The sequence below is a fragment of the Nematostella vectensis genome, chromosome 10, assembly GCF_932526225.1.
Source record: "Nematostella vectensis chromosome 10, jaNemVect1.1, whole genome shotgun sequence".
Classification (NCBI taxonomy): domain Eukaryota; kingdom Metazoa; phylum Cnidaria; class Anthozoa; order Actiniaria; family Edwardsiidae; genus Nematostella; species Nematostella vectensis.
This window is the reverse complement of record NC_064043.1, coordinates 4,982,143-4,999,557: the sequence shown is the minus strand read 5'-3', so window position 1 is coordinate 4,999,557 and position 17,415 is coordinate 4,982,143. Positions and strand designations below refer to the sequence as shown.

Here is a 17,415-nt window from a genome sequence, read left to right as displayed (position 1 = left end):
ACAGACCTCCAGTCTCTGACAAAATGAGATCCAACAAATGAGATATGTCCCAACCCCTTTTACAACAATTCCGAACACGACCCTGACCAGTGGAGTATTTCTCGTTCAAGTATTTTGCAAACCACTTTAATGGTAAAGGCTGAGTCACACTAGGACCCTTGCACGCCGTTTAATTTAGGCCTCTTTGTCTTTTTTTCCACGCAAACCGAAAATCATAACGTTTACATTACCTTACCCAAGCATTCCTTGTTACGCCCTCCCCTTCTGAAGAAGACAATTCTCATGACAACTTCTTCCTGATACATATGTCAAATGAGTGGGCATAGAATAGCACTGACTTTACTCAGCTTTAAGTGTGCCTTCTCGTCATATATGGAAAATGTTTGCTTTATAGCTACAGGCGCGACCCGTACACATGTCGAAAACCCACCAATGTTTACCTGATGTAAACTTTTAGACAAAGGATTGGTTTAAGGGACGGAGCACTGACATTGACATGTCTCAAACATGTTTCAAACATCGATTATGATCATTGGGGGTGTACATATTGTTGCTCAAACAAACGTTACTCCAAGAGTGTTCGTTTTTCTTGGTCGAATGTTCATCGTTTAAAGTAAGTATATGTTTCATTGCCCTTGTAACAAAAAATATTTTCTTTTCTTCTTTTTCTATTTTCTTTTTCTTCTTTTTGGAAATTTTGGTCAATCAAACATTTTATTATAAACGTAGACACCATATACAGGGCGGTAAAGGGTATTTTCGTGAAACGAGATTTGGCCATTTTTCACCCTACGAGAAACGTGAAATCGTCCATTTTGACGTCCGTGGAACGTTTATTTGACGATTTAAAGGACCATTTTTCGGTCCGTGAAACGTCTTTCTAGCCGGGCAACCTTTTTAAAGTCAGCTGTATATGCATGGCAAAAGGTCTGAATTACAGAACGGATGAGTTTTTTTTTTCTTATTTCTATTCAAACGGGAAGTCGAAGTAAAATCATCATCTAACTGAGCCTCACTCTTTTTCCGAGACAGACTGCATAAGCATGCAAGCATTGAAGCCAGCGGTAATTTGTGTGCTGCTTGCCTCGTGGCTTCTCGTCAATGCTGATGACGTCATCAATGTTATCCAAGAAGATGGCAGAGGTCAGCCCAAGCCTCCTCCACCGATGGTGGGTACCGTATAGGCTTGGAATCGAGATAAGCTTTCTACAAGAGAGCATAAGATAAGAGAGGGACACTCTGGTATTACCCGCGCGCCATGTCGATTCCGAATCTGGCTATTTTTAGTAACCACCACCCCACCACTGCGCGTGAGCATTTTTACTCACCCTACCCCCGCGCTTTGGCATTTACATCTTGTTGTTTGCCGCTATTTTGTGACATGAAACCGAAAAAAACCCACCCTATTTGCACAAATACCATCGAAAATGTCATTCTAGCATCAAGGATACGGGCAGTTGCAGTTTATTAAGGGGAAGTAGTACTTCGAGGATTTCGAAAACGAGATTCAAAATCAAGAGCGAAAAACCTCGTGCTTCAATCGCCGCTTTTGCTCTAATTCGCTGCTACCTCGTAGTTTCTCAACATTCATTATCTTCCTAATGGTCAAACGAAATCTGTGAATATTGATTTGATTTTTGATATTGATTTTTGTGAATTGAGAATAAGGAATCCAAGAAAAATACATTTTTGTGATGATCAAAGCCAGCAAGCTGAAGTATCTAGCTTTTGTAAAAGTGAGAAAATAAAGAGGGAGATATTACTGTATTTCTTTGATGTTGTTATTATTATATGTTATATTATTATGTTGTTATTATACAAGCTGGTGTCGGGATTTAAATAAAACGCAGTATCACAGCCATTTTATCGCTCGTCGGTTTTTTCTTTCTCATTTGACTTCGCCGCTCAGACAAACAAAACAGTCAAACTATTCAGAGATTTAGCTTTCTGTGAGTATATTTGCCAATCTTGGTAACTTAAGTTAGACCTGTTTTCTTCTTCCGAGTTATTTTACATGATCTCTTTTCATTCCTATCGAGTTTGCACAACAACAACACGCAACCCGCGGGGGAGTAGGACAGAATAAAAGGAGCAAATACTCACGCGCAGTGGTGGGGTGGTGGTTACTTAAAATAACCGGATTCGGAATCGACATGGCGCGCGGGTAATACCAAAGTGTCCCTTTCTTATCTTATGCTCTCTTGCTTTCTATTATTCCCCCCCCCTTTTTCAACTGCAGTTGCTAGCGATGGTCAAGTAAAGCAGCTTTAAGGTGTTTTACGATTCAAATAAGGGCCGTAGCAGGGGGTGGGGCACGTGCCCCTCCCCAATATTTTGAAACATTATGACCAGGAAATGACCAGTAGGGGCGTGGCTGTGCCCCCCAATATTTTCTTAATGTTTCTGTATTGTGCCACCAATATTTCGAGGCCTGTTACGACCCTGCATATGCGGATGTTAAGTCATATTCTCAATGAAGTGCAGCCTTATTAGAAATATGTGTAACCAAACGCTTCATATTGTTGTATCCTCGAGGGGCGCTATATATGACGTTTCGCATATTTTGTGTTTGCAGTGTTTTTCGACCTTTGTGGAATGCATGACAGAAGCGAAAGCATCTGGTAATAGCTGCGAAGAAAGACTGGAGTGTTTTCTCCAACTTCATGTTTGTAAACAACGCTGGGCAAAAAGCATTGGAATCAAGGATCCTTATTTGCAATAAACAAATTGCTTTTTGTTTGTTTGTTTGTTTGTTTTTTGCATAAAATGATTGTCTTGAGTGAGCCACTCTACCTTGACATTGCCATGGTAACAACAAGGCTTGTCATTTAGTGAGCTTTCCTCCCTACTCTTGCCCTTCCTCTCCCTCACTCTCTTTCCTACATTTGAACTAAAGAATTAATTAAGTGTTTAATATAGCATATTTTGACTACCTTGTTGCTTTTCTCCACACTTTGCTAATCGGTGAAACGCTACGAGCAGTCTGAATGTGTCAGGCTATGTGCAATCTATGGGTGTCACGCTTTGAGCAGTCTAAATGTGTCACGCTATGTGCAATCTATAGGAGTCACGCTTTGAGCAGTCTATAGGTGTCACGCTATGTGCAATCTATAGGTGCCACACCTTGAGCAGTCTATAGGTGTCACGCCATGTGCAATCTATCGGTGTCACGCTTTAAGCAGTCTAAAGGTGTCACGCTATCAGCAGTCTAGTCGTCTCAGCTTATTAAAACGCTATTCCGCTCTACAGGCCTGTGCGCAAACGATCATGACAAGATTTTTATCAAGAGAATATCGGTATCACTTTGTTATATACGGTTAATCGATGTCACACTACCGGCAGTCACGCCGGTGTCATGCTATGGGCACTCTATCAGTGTCATGCTATGGGCACTCTATCAGTGTCATGCTATCGGCACTCTATCGGTGTCACGCTATGGGCACTCTATCAGTGTCATGCTATCGGCACTCTATCGGTGTCACGCTATGGGCGGTCTATCGGTGTCACGCTATGGGCACTCTATCAGTGTCACGCTATGGGCACTCTATCGGTGTCACGCTATGGGCGGTCTATCGGTGTCACGCTATGGGCGGTCTATCGGTGTCACGCTATGGGCGGTCTATCGGTGTCACGCTATGGGCACTCTATCAGTGTCACACTATGGGCACTCTATCAGTGTCATGCTATCGGCACTCTATCGGTGTCACGCTATGGGCGGTCTATCGGTGTCACGCTATGGGCACTCTATCAGTGTCACACTATGGGCACTCTATCGGTGTCACGCTGTCACACTTTTTCTTCAGCTCGCAATAGGTGTTCCTGATGCTGTGGCATTCCAAGAAGCTGCTGACGTCACACTCCACGTACTGCACCAGGCCTCCGTGTTTATCTATCCACGTGACCAAGTCGTGTTGGGCGATCACAGACGTCGTGTACTGTTGGACGTCTTTCAGGGAGTAGCGGAACTTGTCTCGATTATACACTTCCCCCGGGCTGGATACTGAGATGGCTTGAATGCGATTGCGGATTCCTACTAACTTGGCGAGTCCTCCTCCTAAAGAATGACCAACCAAAAACACGTCTTCAGCAGACTTGTTTTTGACCGCCGTTACGTAGTTTTCAAGAACCTAAAATAAATAAGAGGTAAATATAAAGAAAGAAAGTAAATATGTAGTAGTATCAAATTGCAGGACCGTGGCAGGGGGTGGGGCACTGGGGGCATGTCCCACCCCCCCAATATTTTCAAAAATTACAAGGAAATGACCAGTAGGGGCGTGGCTGCGCCTCTAATATTTTCTTAATGTTTAGGTATTGTCCCCCCCCCCAATCTTACGTGGCCTGCTACTGCTCTGAAGTGACGGCAAAGGTGACTGGTAATAGCAAAGGGGGAAATAATGCAAATGGTGACGGTGACTTTTAAAACCTATAAAAGAAAAAGTCGACAACAACGCAGATTTATGTTTTTTAGAACGGATATTTCGGCAGGCCAATACCTGCCTTCTTCAGGTTATAGCAGGCACTAAAAGGCTCCAATCTTTAAGCAGGCACTAAAAGGCTCCAATCATAAGAAGGCAAGATGATGATTGAAAACATGACAATTACGTGGACGCGGGTGTCGCGTGGGACATGCAGTATGCTAATCAATTATAATGATACCGATGATAACGATGATAATAGTGAGTTGGTGGTGATGCGACTCCGGTGATGATAAAACATGAATGTTAATTGTAGTGATGTCGGCTAAATGTGATAACGATGGCGAAGATCATGACGATGATAACGACAATGAATGATGATGATGAAGACTATGATAATGATGGCAATAGCGATGGTGATATGGGAGATGTTTGATGGCTGTATATTATGCATTTGGGTGTTTTGACAGTGATGTAAATTGTGTGTAATGGAAGATTATAATGAGGGTAGTATGCAAGTAAGATGTTGACATTGATGGCTATCGTACTTACCTTGAAGTAGGAGTTATAACTGGCGTGGTGTAGAGTGTAGTCCAGAAAGGATGACTGAGCAATGAAAAACGCTACGAAGTCGAGTGGCAAATGCTGGATTGGCAGGAAGACGGAAGTCAGTTGGAACGTCGCGATCTCATTCCAGATTTTGCAATTCTCGAACCAGTCCCTCGAGTCCTTTGTGCCGCGAATACCAATAACGTTTACTCCAACGGTACGCTCCCTTATATGGTAAAACACCGGTTTCTTGGTCGACCTTGTGACAAGTTCCCAGTTTGCACCGCGGTCACTGAAATAGTTGTTAAGCCTGTTAAGGGCCATGGTTTTGTTCTCGCTTGTCTTGTAAGCAAGATCTGCCATGAAAGCCCAGTCGGTGATCTGAAGTCCGAGCGAACTCCACTTTTTGTTGCAAATCGGGTAACCAGCGTTATCGGCCTTTAGAGACAAGCCTTTTGCAACGAACAGCTGCTTTTGGCTCGACACAGGCCCCAACTGACAAGCATCGTCACAGTTTACCCGTGCATTAGAGGCTAGAGCTATAATGACAAAGTAGGATAATCCAATCAGCATGAGAACCGATGCTTTAATCAAGAAATTATTTGTTTCCTTTTGGCAACCCCTAAAGCAGTAACAGTACGCAAACAAAAGACCGGAAATACAGGGATAGAAGACAGCAAAGCAAATAGCACCGGCAGATGCATCAAGAAGGCTGTATGCTATCGGCGAAAGAATAGCGAACAGAAGCGATACAAGCGAGATAGCTGCAGCACAGTACCACATAGCCTTTCCAGTCATTAGGGGCTCCTCATAGACCACTAGTAACAGAAACACTCCCCCGATCACTGACACTATGAGCGCAATAACCCAAGACACAACCAGGCAGTCGGAAACAAGCCGGACAAGCCCTGTGCTGGCGTCACGCGTTGCCCCGGCCCAGATAGCGGACGAGATAATGACGATGATGAACAGGGCGTTACGCGCATGCGTTACACGCCGAGACCGCTTATACATGACGGCTCGTAGGACGTCCCAGAAGAGGGACATCATGAGTGAGGTGTTAAAGAGGGTGTAGAGCAGCATCACGAACTGGCACGCAGAGTAGAAGTTCCTGCGACTCGTCGACGCGTTGAAGCCTGGGGCGATCATCTCAAAGGTAAACTCAATTGAACAATTGATGCAGAAACTGAGCGCACTCAGGAAAAAGGATAAAAAAGAGAGAGATAAGGCAAGATGTGCTAGAGTAGACAGCAAACTGTATACCACCCGGAGAACGCTCCATAATGTCCCCTCCTTATCTGGAAATACCTGAAAAAAAAAGAGGGGGAATGATTAGGTAGAGGGTACTCAATAATGACCCCTCCTTATCTGGAAATATCTGAAATAAATACAGGGGGAGTGAGTCGGTAGAGGGTACTCAATAATGTCCCCTCCTTATCTGGAAATATCTGAAATGAAAACAGCGGGGCGAGTCAGTAGAGGGTACTCCATAATGCATCCTTCTCATCTTGAAATATCTAAATTACGGATTTTCTTCCATTTTCCCTCCAAGGGGAAAGGGGCCCAGTTTGAAAACGATACACTACTTTAGCTTTTTGTATAAATATTGCGCCCTATTGAGAATAATTGCCCTCAGGCAAAGGACGCAAATGAACCTATGAATAAATATATACAAAATCCTGCTATCTTAGAAATAAAAAAAAAGCTAGACTAGTTAGCGAGCATAACACTGCATATGATGGTAATGTCATACCACCAGCAGGGCAGAAAAAAAGAAAACCGATTGAAAGCGGGTTCTTTGCTAGACTCCAAGCAGTTGCCGCTGGATCGATCGTTTCACTTCTCTGCTAGTCTAGTTCTTTGCAAACCTTCCGCTTTTGAATTGCACTAAAATTTTGTTCAAAGAGAGTTGCTGCTTTTATCAGAGTTCCAAGGGTTTCCTATAAATTTTTGTTAAAAAATACTACATCTAACTGAACAATATGATCCTTTCGTAGCCTGCTTGCAGGCGGTACTCGGTTATCATCGCGGAAAACCCTCTCCGTTCGATGATCGGGCGCCATATTGTATTCTAAGCCGCACGGTTCCTGGGGGCGAGCGCAAAAACTTCAGCCAATTCTGGGTACGCGCCTTCAACCAAAGTTTTCATTCCTCCCTCTACACAACCAAATATGTTTATGTGTGAGGCAAAAAAAAAAGAATACTTACTGAACTTAGATTTGGGAGTTTGATTGACGGATTTCAATGAAAATCATTCAGAACAGTTCGCAGAATTGTGAAATACACATTAAACATCCCACCTGATAAGGCTGAGCCCTTAGTCCCTGTATTTTGTAAATTACTCACTGGTAAATTGACCGTTTTGAGTTTGAAAGCTTGTTAACAGCCTCTTTAACAACACCTGTTGTTAAAACACCGTCATTTGCAATATCATTCAAGGTACTTTTACAAAGTTGGAGAACATTGTCGTAAAATGATCCTGACAATTGAACACTTGAGGATTCTTTCCCCCCATCATCAGCAACATGTGTGCCCTGTTCTGCACTTTGTACATCACCATTTGAAACTGTGGTAGAATCCTTATCAATTGAACTTGCAAGCAGACTTACTCCAAGATTTGTCAAATCATTTCCGATTATCTCTGTCAGTGCATACTCGTCTGCCCCTTCCAGACTGAACCGGCCTCGCGGACTTAACCGCGCCCATTAATATTTCATCACATGCTTCCTTTACGCTCTGCTCAAGATGAAAACTGGAATTCTCCTTTTCCAGAACATTTTTCAGCACTAATACTGCCGTTTTCTCCTCTTCTATATTCTTTTTCCAGTAAAGAACTTTTTCCCTGCAGTTCTCACCCATCTTTCGCTGGAACTCAGCAGTTGACTAGGCGGAAATGCAAATACCTAGTTGTGAAAGCCTCCGGATATCTTCACTTTTGGTGCCGCTGTGAAAAAGGATTGTCGATATCCGGTAGGCATAGGATGACAGCATTGGATTCCTTGCCTTGCGAATGCTGCTGTAGCCGGCCAAACTGTTGACCATTTTCGGGCTTTCATCTTCAAGGTCTTCATCTGTGCAGCGGCTCCTCGCACAGAAGCAGCCCAAAGCGGACAAGACTCAGCGACTTCTTTCATGAACTTTCGGTTACAGAATTTTGACACCTCGGTGGGAGATTTCGCCAGCAGAATAGACTTGGTAGATTCTTTAGAGTACTCACTGAGTTCTGCGTTTACATTTTTTTGAAGGCGTTTAGCAGTTCTGGTTGCAGATCCTTGATTTTAAATACTGAATTAGCGGCAGCCGTCCAGTTTTTCTTGCAAACATTTATCACTAGCGATGTCGCATCTTCCGGACACGTTCTTGTCTCGCACCTTCCTTTCGGAAAAACTATCGCTATTTTCACCTTATCTTCAATATTCAAATGCTCAGTGGCTGATTCGCCTCCAAAACCCAAGGACCTCTTCGCTCCAGTGGATTTTTTTTGCTTTAGAGCTAGAGCGCCTCTAGTGGTGGGTAGCTGTCTCTCGGATCTTACAGGAGAATCGGTTTCGGCGTTTGCTTCGCTATCTTGAGCAGCCTCTACCAGTAATTCTTTCTCTAAAGTTGTTTGCAGAAGTTTATAGAACTTGTAAGTATTTCGTAGACTGCGGCTGCACGGCTTACAAATTCTCTTAGACAACCTCGGAGACTTGGGACTTTAAAGCCAATCTCTAAACACAGCTCACTTCCAGGTATTCCCTCAAATTCCGACTGTTTGTACTCTTGCCGCTTAGAGATTAAAAATAAATTCTCCGTAGAGAGATAGGTTGTTTTGCCGTAGTGGAGCACTAATTTTGTTTTGCAGAATCTGCATTCTTGGTTTCTTTCGCTCGCTTTTATCGGTTTCGTTGGCGTATGCGATTCTTGCTCGACCATAACTCTCCATGTCGAAGCTCGCGCGAAAATTCCCGTGAATCTGACAGTCGCACATGGGTTTGTTTTGGTTGTGATCGAAGACAGTTCAAAACAAAGGGGAAAATTCCTCGATTATGATTGGCTCGAGGAGAATACGTGACAAGACTACCGGAAGTCATTCTTAGTTGGCGGATCTGAGAATCAGGGGTTTTAGTGCAGGCGGTTTTTTCCCTCTTCCCTCTCTCCTTTCCCCCCTGCCCTGCGTCCGTTTTTGCGCTCGCCCCCATCATCGAACGGAGTTTCCGCGATGATAACCGAGTACCACCTGCAAGCAGGCTAGACCCTTTCGTTGTTATGACTGGTTACGCTTGTATAAGAAGCAGAGAGTTTAATAATTTGTCAGATGAACCTATCTAGAAACTGAAACGATAATTCCATTTAGCCGATACATCAAACTTTACCTCCCTCAATGATTTCGAGCGTGCGGGGTGTAAGAAGAGGATAATAAGAAGTTTTGTAGACGTTTATTCAACGGTGAAACGAGCCATGAGTCTTGCACAATCTAATATGGGTCCTGGGTCACGTTCTGAGCACGTGCTCTGTCACGCAACTTGTCACATCTTCCCTCTTTTAACAGTAACGCTAACGGTTGGTTAAAACAACATTATAATAATCAAAGGGTAAAAAATCGAAATTTTACAACTAAAATCATACGATGGATTATTACTAATGTTCAGTGTCCTAACAGTTTCAATGTTATTTTGGCACATAGTCTTTGAGCCATGCAGGAGGCTTCACCTCCCGCCGAGGCCTTGTTATAGCCTGTGAAGAATCTGGTGGCATGGCAACCTGGCTGGGTTGCTGCTGAGCATCATCGGGTTCTGGTGATTCCAGAACATCAGGTACTTGGCTGTTTGTTTCTCCAGTGCTGATCAACTGTCGGCGGTTTCGTCGGTAGGTGGTACCTTCAGTCTCGACGTTGTAGCTCCTAGGTCCGGCTTGACCTAAACACGTACCAGGCGTCCACGTGTCTTGTCCTGGTAGCTTCATGCGCACAGTTTCGCCGACAGCGATGGGCTCCAGGGGCTTGCTGTGCTTATCGTAATAAAACTTCTGGCGTTGCTTGGTACCTATCAACTTCCTGGTGTCCTCTTCAGTGTTGTAGCTAGGCTGTAGTAGGGAACCTGCTACAGGGAGAAGTGTTTTGCATCGACGTCCGAAAAGGCGCTGGGCCGGGCTAGTTCCGATTCCAGCAGTCGGAGTATTCCGCCAGTCGAGAAGTGCTTGGAATTCTGACCCCCCGGATGTCTTGCATTTTTTAAACAGCCTCTTTACTGTCTGTACAGCATTTTCCGCTTTCCCATTTGCTTGGGCATATCTTGGGGATGACGTCTTGTGTTCGAACATCCAGGTCTTGGCAAATACACTAAACTCCGCTGATGCGAACTGCGGTCCATTGTCGGTTATAAGGGTGTCTGGGATGCCAAACCTGGCAAATATTGCCTTCAGCTCCTTTATTATTGCTCGTGACGTCACTGTGTTAAGCCGGGCCACTTCTATGTAGTTGCTGAAGTAGTCACTGACCACTAGCAGTGTTCGGTTGTCGAGCTCACAGAGGTCAGCTGAGACCTTTCCCCAAGGTCGAGCGACAAACTCATGTTGGAGAATTGGCTCCTTTCGTTGGCCACTGCGATGAGTCAAACATACTTCGCATTTTGTGATGTACTCCTTCAACTCGACAGTCATCCGCGGCCAGAAAAACGTGTCTCTTGCTCGTCTTATGCAGCCTTCTATACCGATGTGGGATGAGTGTGTCTTTTCCATAAGCTCCTTCCTCAGGGCTCTAGGAACCACCAACTGTTGGCCTTTAAAGATGAGTTCTTCTTGGACAGTTAGCTCGTCTCGAATATCAAAGTAAGGATGCACGCACTCCGGCAGGTCTGTTTTGCTCTCTGGCCAACCTCTCTTTATAACCTCTCGAAGGTTTTGTTGCACCGCATCATCTACTGCTGCATTTTTGAGTTGCTGCCAAGTCTCTTCTCTCACTGGCATCCATGATCGATGGTCAATCTCCTCCAGCTCCCTGGTACACTCCCAGGCGTTGACTTCGGGTAGGTAAGCTCTGCTTAGGGTGTCAGCCAAGTAAAGATCTTTGCCTTTCTTGTACTTCACATTGAGACTGTAACTCTGCAGACTCAGCAGCATTCGTTGTAGGCGTTTCGGAGCAGTCGCCAGAGGTTTGATGAAGATTGGTTCCAAAGGCTTGTGATCAGTCTCGATGTTGACGACTTCGCGGCCGTAGACGTACGTATGGAAACGGTCACACGCAAAAACAATCGCGAGAAGCTCCTTCTCAATCTGTGCATAACGCGTCTCAGCGGGCGTGAGTGCACGTGATGCGTAGGCTACTGGTTGGCCATTCTGTAGTAATGCGGCACCCAATCCGCTCTGCGACGCATCGCACTGAAGTGTAATCTCCTCGTCTAGGTTGTAGTACCGCAATACTGGAGTGACTGTAACGGCATCCTTTAGCTTTTCAAACGCAGACTGTTGCGCATCATCCCAGATGAACTGCACGTCGCTCTGTGTGAGATCCCTCAGCGGCTTTGTGATGTCTGACAGCTGGGGCAGGAACTTTGCAAGGTATTGGGCTAGGCCTAACAGACGCTGTACCCCAAGCTTGTCGGTCGGTGAGGGCATGTCCACAATTGCTCGCACTTTAGCAGGGTCGACTTTAAGTCCCTTGTCAGTTGCTATGTGGCCAATGAAGAGTAACTCTGATTTCCTAAGTCTCATCTTGTCGGGATTCAGGTGTATGTCCCGTTGATCACAACGGTTTAGGAATGCCAGGAGGTTCCTGTCGTGATCCGCCGTTGCCTCCTCGTAGCTCTCGCCATAGCCCACTACCAGGAAATCATCAGCAACAACTTCGGTTCCAGTCAGACCTTCGGCAAATTCATGCATCTTTCTTTGAAACACTTCTGGTGCTGAGGAGATCCCGAAAGGCATTCTCTTCCATCGGTATCGGCCAAACGGTGTATGGAAAGTTGTTAGATAGGTCGACTCTTCCTCTAGCTGGACGTGCCAGAAACCGTTGTGGACATCCAACAACGTGAACACCTTGGCACCGTGTAATCGTGTTGCAACCTCTTCTATGGTTGGTAGGGGATAGTTTTCCCTCTGGATGGCTTTGTTGAGATCCTTTGGGTCTAGGCATATTCGCAGTTTTCCATCTTTCTTGGGAACTACTACCATAGAGCTGATCCACGAGGTGGGTGTGGTCACCGGTGCTATTATCTCTTTGTCCACTAGATCATTCAAGGTTTTCTTGAGCTGGGGTCTTAGGGCTACTGCAACTCTACGTGGTGCGTGTTGAACTGGTTGAGCGTTTGTGTCTAGTCTGATGGTGTATTCTCCATCAAGTTTGCCAACCCCGTCACTGAACACTGCTGGGAACTTAGCCAATATTTCTTCTCTTGTTAGTGCAGCTCCTGGTTTGGGGTCAACTGTGAACACTGTCGCTCCATCTGTCTGCGGTTTGTGAAACTGGTCGTTGTCATTGTACTGTATAATGTTCATGCCAAGGCATGCCTTACGCCCCAGAATCGGGCGGATTTCATGGCTGTCAACAAGGCGACAATCCAGCTGGCACGATACATGGTTTCTCCACACTCTAATGGTGACATGCCCGACGACTTTGATCTTTGATCCCCCATACGCCACTAAGGACGTTTGCACGGGTTTCACTTTTACTAGCTTGTGGTCGTTACACGCCTGCTTGTATATGTGCACTGGCAACACATTGCATTGTGCACCAGTATCAGGTTGGAAACGGATGAAACTTCCAGACTCTGATTGAAATGTGACCAGCTGCGAATCATCCAACCAGACGGCCAATACTTCCTCCGTTTGATATGTCTCATCAGGATACATATCTGTTTCTTCGACTTCGGTAGCCTTGACTTCCTGTTTGCATCTATTGGCAAAGTGATTTTTCGCTCCGCACTTCCGGCAGTCCTTTCCTCGTGCGGGACACGATTCCTGATTTGCCATATGTTGGTATCCACAGTTGTCACATTGTTTGCCTTGACCTCGTTGCTTTCGCCGATAATTTTTGATGTTGGGTTTCTTCGACTCGAATTTACTCACGGCATTGACGTCTGTCTCAGATGTATCTTTGACTATTTTCATCTGAGCAAGCATACTCTCAGCCGCTCGGCAAATTTCATCTGTTTTCGCTAGTGTTAATTTGGACTCGCGTAACAACCTTTCTCTGACCTTCGTGTCATGTATTCCAAATAACAACCGATCTCGAAGTATTTCGTCTGGCGTAATCGTATCAAACTCGCAGGACTCGGCCAATTTTCTCAGCGCTGTTCTATAGTGCTCGTAGGACTCTCCAGGCTCTTGCATTCGCTGGTTGAAACGGAATCTTTCGAACGGCACGTTCTTTCTTGGTTGACAGTACTCGGCGAATTTCTTTATGACAGGCTCTATCTTGTCTGTCTCTCCTTCGGTCAGGGTAAATGTCGAGTAGACTTCTCTCGCCTCTTCACCGATAACTGTTAGCAACGTAGCTACTTGTACGGCTTCAACTTTCTCGTTCAACCCAGTCGCCAACGAGTAGTTTTTCCAAGCGAGCACAAATCGCTTCCATTTGTCAGCAGCATTGCTATTGTGTATCTCCAGCGGCGCCGGCGGCGGTAAGACATATCCTGAGGCCATAGTTAACCGCGGCCACCATGTAAGAAGAGGATAATAAGAAGTTTTGTAGACGTTTATTCAACGGTGAAACGAGCCATGAGTCTTGCACAATCTAATATGGGTCCTGGGTCACGTTCTGAGCACGTGCTCTGTCACGCAACTTGTCACACGGGGAGCTCGCTTTTCCGCCTGATATTTCAGACTAATGCTATGTGCGTTATTTTATTTTTATGATACAGAAGCGGATCCAGGGTGGTTTCTTATGGGTTGGATGCATGCATTGCTAAACAGAAAGTTAAGGGTTCTTTCATTTTTTTAAAGCTCCCTTCATCAAATGATGATTCTTGTAACTTATAAATCGAAAAGTTAAAATAGAAATATGAATGAATTGAGGGGATTAAGTTCGCAGAACTTTGTAAGAAATCAGTGAAAAGTTCTAGACCGCCATTTGTGATACACGGTGTCAATGCAATTTCTTATTGCACTGTGCACGGATCAATGATCGAAACAAAAATTCATAATCTATTTGTCGCGCGCACTGAAATTCCTAACTATACTTACCACATTCTCGTTGTGATCCGTTTCTCCTTCGTTCCTTTCCTCGGCGACTACTTCATTTACGAGTTCCCTTAGTTGTATCATTTTTTCTAGCGAGTACGAGAAGCGAAAGCTAAGGAAGAACTTGAGTTGCGCTCTGCAGTTCCGAGAAAAGCTCTAAAGCACATGCTGCGTTATTATGTTACGCATTAACATAAACACTCCCGGGCATAGACCGTGACAAGTGGTGGTGGTGGTGGTGGGGGGGGGGGGGGGGGGGGGGGGGGGGTAGGTGGTATTTTCGTATACAGTATTTCTTTGGGAACTGCGTACAAATTTACAAATTCAGTCACATTTACTCCATAAATCACAACAGCTCAAAAAAGAGATAGACAAATGAAAAAAAAAAATACGAGCTATATTTTAACCGTAGAGGGTTAGCTCCTTGCTCCACTTTTGTATAAACATTGGGGTGAAAGCATTGCTCTTACAATGAAGAACATAATCAAAGATAGTCGACAAAATGTCATGTCTGTCGCTCAAATTCTGGTTTTCCCACAACGCCTGGACTTTACCGTGTACACAAGCACAAATAAAAGAATCAAAACAAAATCAAATACACATTTTTAATACATATGTCAATATAAAGGATAGTATTTGAAAGTATTTTTCTGATCCAATCAACACACTTTTTTAATAATCACGTGAAAATAAAAGCCAAAAATATTCAAATTAATTTACATTTGTCCTGGAATAACCTTTCCATAGCATTTTGGTTAATAAAATATTGTTCTTGTCTTGTGGCATGGAATACTTGCTCTTGCTTCTACATTCTTTGAAAAATCCCACAAATAAAAATCTATTATTACAGAATTTAGATATTGGGCTAATTCAAGAGAATCCATATTCGAGAACTCTGGTGACTTTTTGGCCTTTAGTTTGACTGCCAGATAGATCTTTTCGACAGCCCATATGGAGTTCCCTCTTATCTCCATTTCAAGCTGGTCACCATGAGGTATTAGCTGTCCAGTGACCAGCTTTTGTTTTAGGGCTTCAGAAAACTGCAGGACACCAAGATCGTAAAGTCCTTGAGGAACTTTGTAGTCAGCAAACATTGTAAGAAAATCTATGTCAGGAAATTCACCAAAACCTTTGCCTTCAAAACATGCCCATGTATCAGCAATAAGAATTTGTGCTCGTTTATAAAACGAAACCTTTTGGTTGCAAAAATCTCCATCATCACGAAAACAATCAAAATTGTTTATAACCATGGAAAGAAGAAGTTTTGCACTCTTATTAGCTAATAAAATCATGTGTGCAAATGAGTTTTGGAAGGTTTGTGCAAGGATATTTCCTGTTTCTCTTAGATTTTTTGCTCTTTCCTCCAGAAGTGGCATTTCAGTCGAGGTTTCTGATCTGAAAATGTGTTTGAGGTCATCTATAGTGATGTTACGGTAGTATGATGGGCTTGTAAGGTGGATCCCTTCCTGAAAAGGAAAAAAAAATCACACTTTTACCCTAAGTTAGCACACTAAAATTGCCAATCTAAATATAGCATTGGGCAAGGACCGGACATGAGATCACAAAGTATTGTCAGAAAGCTAGGATACAACTGACTAGGTACAATCATGTTTCATTTCAAAGAACTTTTCATTGCTTATTGAAGGATCATCAAGTACTATCATTTCTTGATACCTTTGACTGCATACTATCTTTAGAAAATAACTTATATTCAAATTTTTTTTTAAATTACTTATTTCGATTAAACATACTTTTCTCAAAACAAAAAGAACAATATACTCAAAAAAACTTTAAAAATATATCTTAAAAACATTAAATAAGATTTTTCTCACGGTGATGGGCAAGACCGGATCTCCTGGTTATTTTATAGGTAATGGCTTATATAGTGCCATAGCAGGCCTTGAAATATTGGGGGGGGGGGGGGGGGCATGATACAGAAGAATTACAAAAAGATTAGGGGGCACAGCCACACCCCTACTGGTCATTTTCTTATAATTTTTTAAAGTATTTGGGGTACACGTGCCCCCAGTGCCCCACCCTCTGCTACGGCCCTGGAAACATATCAAAATAATATAAATAATAATATAAAAATAATACCTCTATAGCTCGATTAATTCCAGCGCATAAAGCCCAGTAACCTTGAAAGTCTTTTCCCTTATGCCTTATAGTCCATGGCTCTAGTCCGTCGTCAACCCAAAATGAGAAGTTCAGTGTGTCTAGCACAAATATCCAGTCAACAGTCGCCTTTGACATCTCCTTTGGATGCAACTCGTGATCTTTCCAAGTCTTATAACTGTATGCATTGGACTTAAGCGATTTGAAGACTATTTCTGAAGCTCTAGAGATCCCTTCTTCGCAAAGACTGACATCTTTGCTGTGAGAAGCAATAAAACTGCCGGATTCTCGAGGGAGCATCACTTGGTTGGACATTTCGGAGTAAAACTGCCGGATTCTCGAGGGAGCATCACTTGGTTGGACATTTCGGAGTGAAATAAGGCTGAGGGCTGAGGTACCGGGACGCAAAGCGGTCATACCCCGAAATAGGTACTTCATGTAACTTACTTCCTAGTGTGTCGTATTCTGCTTCATTTAAATTCCACAGGGAGCCAATTCTCACAGTTTGTGGTTTTGAGGATGTAAGAAATTCACAATAAAAACACACCAGACTCATCCAGCTGTTGTAAGTGTTCATTTTAATTACCTTTGTGAAGTATCGTGAAAATCGACTACCTTTGCCTTATCTAATGGTCAGAGTCATCATCTTTTCTTACGAAATAATTTTTATATACCATTTGCATACCGAGCGCTAGTCGCGGCATTTTGGCTGAGCACAGGTCGCAAGCGCGTAGGGACAGAGCTCGCTGCAGGAACAAAACCAAGACAATATATCCAGTTAAAGTAGGAATACGTGCTTATTCAACACTAACAAGACATTTGACTTCATTTCGGAGTCAAATTATTCTACAGCCCGTGGGCTGAGCGTCACTGGACGAGAAAAGTCTGGAGACTCTAGTACCCAGGTTACCATTTGCAGTAAACGTTTATTGAAATAGGTACATTGGGGACAAAGGGAACAATAAAAGGGCCTGATACTCGGGCCATATTCGCTGGGATATTTGCGGAGAGCCATGTCAAGTCATGAAGGTTTTTTACGCAGCCTTTACGTTTTGGTCGAGCTGTATTAGGGGTAGAGGGGGGGGGGGGGGGGGGGGAGGGATTTTTTTAAAACGCAAGCAAGCTTCACAGAGACGGGTTGCGCGAGCATGTGGTGGCAGACGCCAATATACAGTGGAAC

The 17,415-nt window shown here is 43.9% G+C and overlaps 3 protein-coding genes across 7 annotated transcripts; 1 reads left to right on the top strand and 2 right to left on the bottom strand.

The window, feature by feature from the left end:
* Positions 1–527: 527 nt before the first annotated feature.
* LOC116613927 lies at positions 528–2,737 on the top strand. 3 transcript variants are annotated; one of them, XR_004294275.2, is made up of 3 exons: positions 528–613; positions 1,033–1,169; positions 2,576–2,737. XR_004294275.2 is itself a non-coding variant. In XM_048733466.1 (3 exons), exons 1-3 carry the CDS (start codon positions 918–920, stop codon positions 2,720–2,722), a joined length of 294 nt encoding a protein of 97 aa, XP_048589423.1. In that variant the 5' UTR covers positions 882–917; the 3' UTR covers positions 2,723–2,737. The 3 variants fall into 3 exon arrangements, 1 of the variants encoding a protein (XP_048589423.1); XR_007313966.1 differs by having other exon boundaries at positions 1,029–1,169; XM_048733466.1 differs by lacking the exon at positions 528–613 and adding an exon at positions 882–927.
* LOC116613925 lies at positions 2,732–14,280 on the bottom strand. Of its 3 annotated transcripts, none has more exons than XM_032374404.2 (3): positions 14,124–14,280; positions 4,968–6,272; positions 2,732–4,127 (listed from the first exon to the last, which is right to left on the bottom strand). In XM_032374404.2, exons 1-3 carry the CDS (start codon positions 14,202–14,204, stop codon positions 3,759–3,761), a joined length of 1,755 nt encoding a protein of 584 aa, XP_032230295.2. In that variant the 5' UTR covers positions 14,205–14,280; the 3' UTR covers positions 2,732–3,758. The 3 variants fall into 3 exon arrangements, with proteins under 3 accessions (XP_032230295.2, XP_048589421.1, XP_048589422.1); XM_048733464.1 differs by lacking the exon at positions 14,124–14,280 and adding an exon at positions 7,311–7,560; XM_048733465.1 differs by lacking the exon at positions 14,124–14,280 and adding an exon at positions 7,173–7,264.
* Positions 14,281–14,711: 431 nt separating this feature from the next.
* LOC5506071 (queuosine salvage protein) lies at positions 14,712–16,648 on the bottom strand. The gene is made up of 2 exons (XM_001626759.3): positions 16,218–16,648; positions 14,712–15,586 (listed from the first exon to the last, which is right to left on the bottom strand). The coding sequence occupies exons 1-2, from the start codon at positions 16,548–16,550 to the stop codon at positions 14,876–14,878; spliced, it is 1,044 nt and encodes a 347-aa protein (XP_001626809.3). The 5' UTR covers positions 16,551–16,648; the 3' UTR covers positions 14,712–14,875.
* Between the last annotated feature and the right edge of the window lie 767 nt (positions 16,649–17,415).

Bases quoted from the DNA above. Each gene is read 5' to 3' on its own strand.
- LOC116613927 (XM_048733466.1), top strand. The intron at 1,170-2,575 runs GTGGGTACCGTA...TTGTGTTTGCAG, and splicing joins CCAAGCCTCCTCCACCGATG to TGTTTTTCGACCTTTGTGGA.
- LOC116613925 (XM_032374404.2), bottom strand. From the start codon at position 14,204: ATGATACAACTAAGGGAACTCGTAAATGAAGTAGTCGCCGAGGAAAGG. The intron at 6,273-14,123 runs GTAAGTATAGTT...TTTTTTTTTCAG, and splicing joins CGGATCACAACGAGAATGTG to GTATTTCCAGATAAGGAGGG. The intron at 4,128-4,967 runs GTAAGTACGATA...TATTTATTTTAG, and splicing joins GTTATAACTCCTACTTCAAG to GTTCTTGAAAACTACGTAAC.
- LOC5506071 (XM_001626759.3), bottom strand. From the start codon at position 16,550: ATGTCCAACCAAGTGATGCTCCCTCGAGAATCCGGCAGTTTTATTGCT. The intron at 15,587-16,217 runs GTATTATTTTTA...TTTCCTTTTCAG, and splicing joins GAATTAATCGAGCTATAGAG to GAAGGGATCCACCTTACAAG.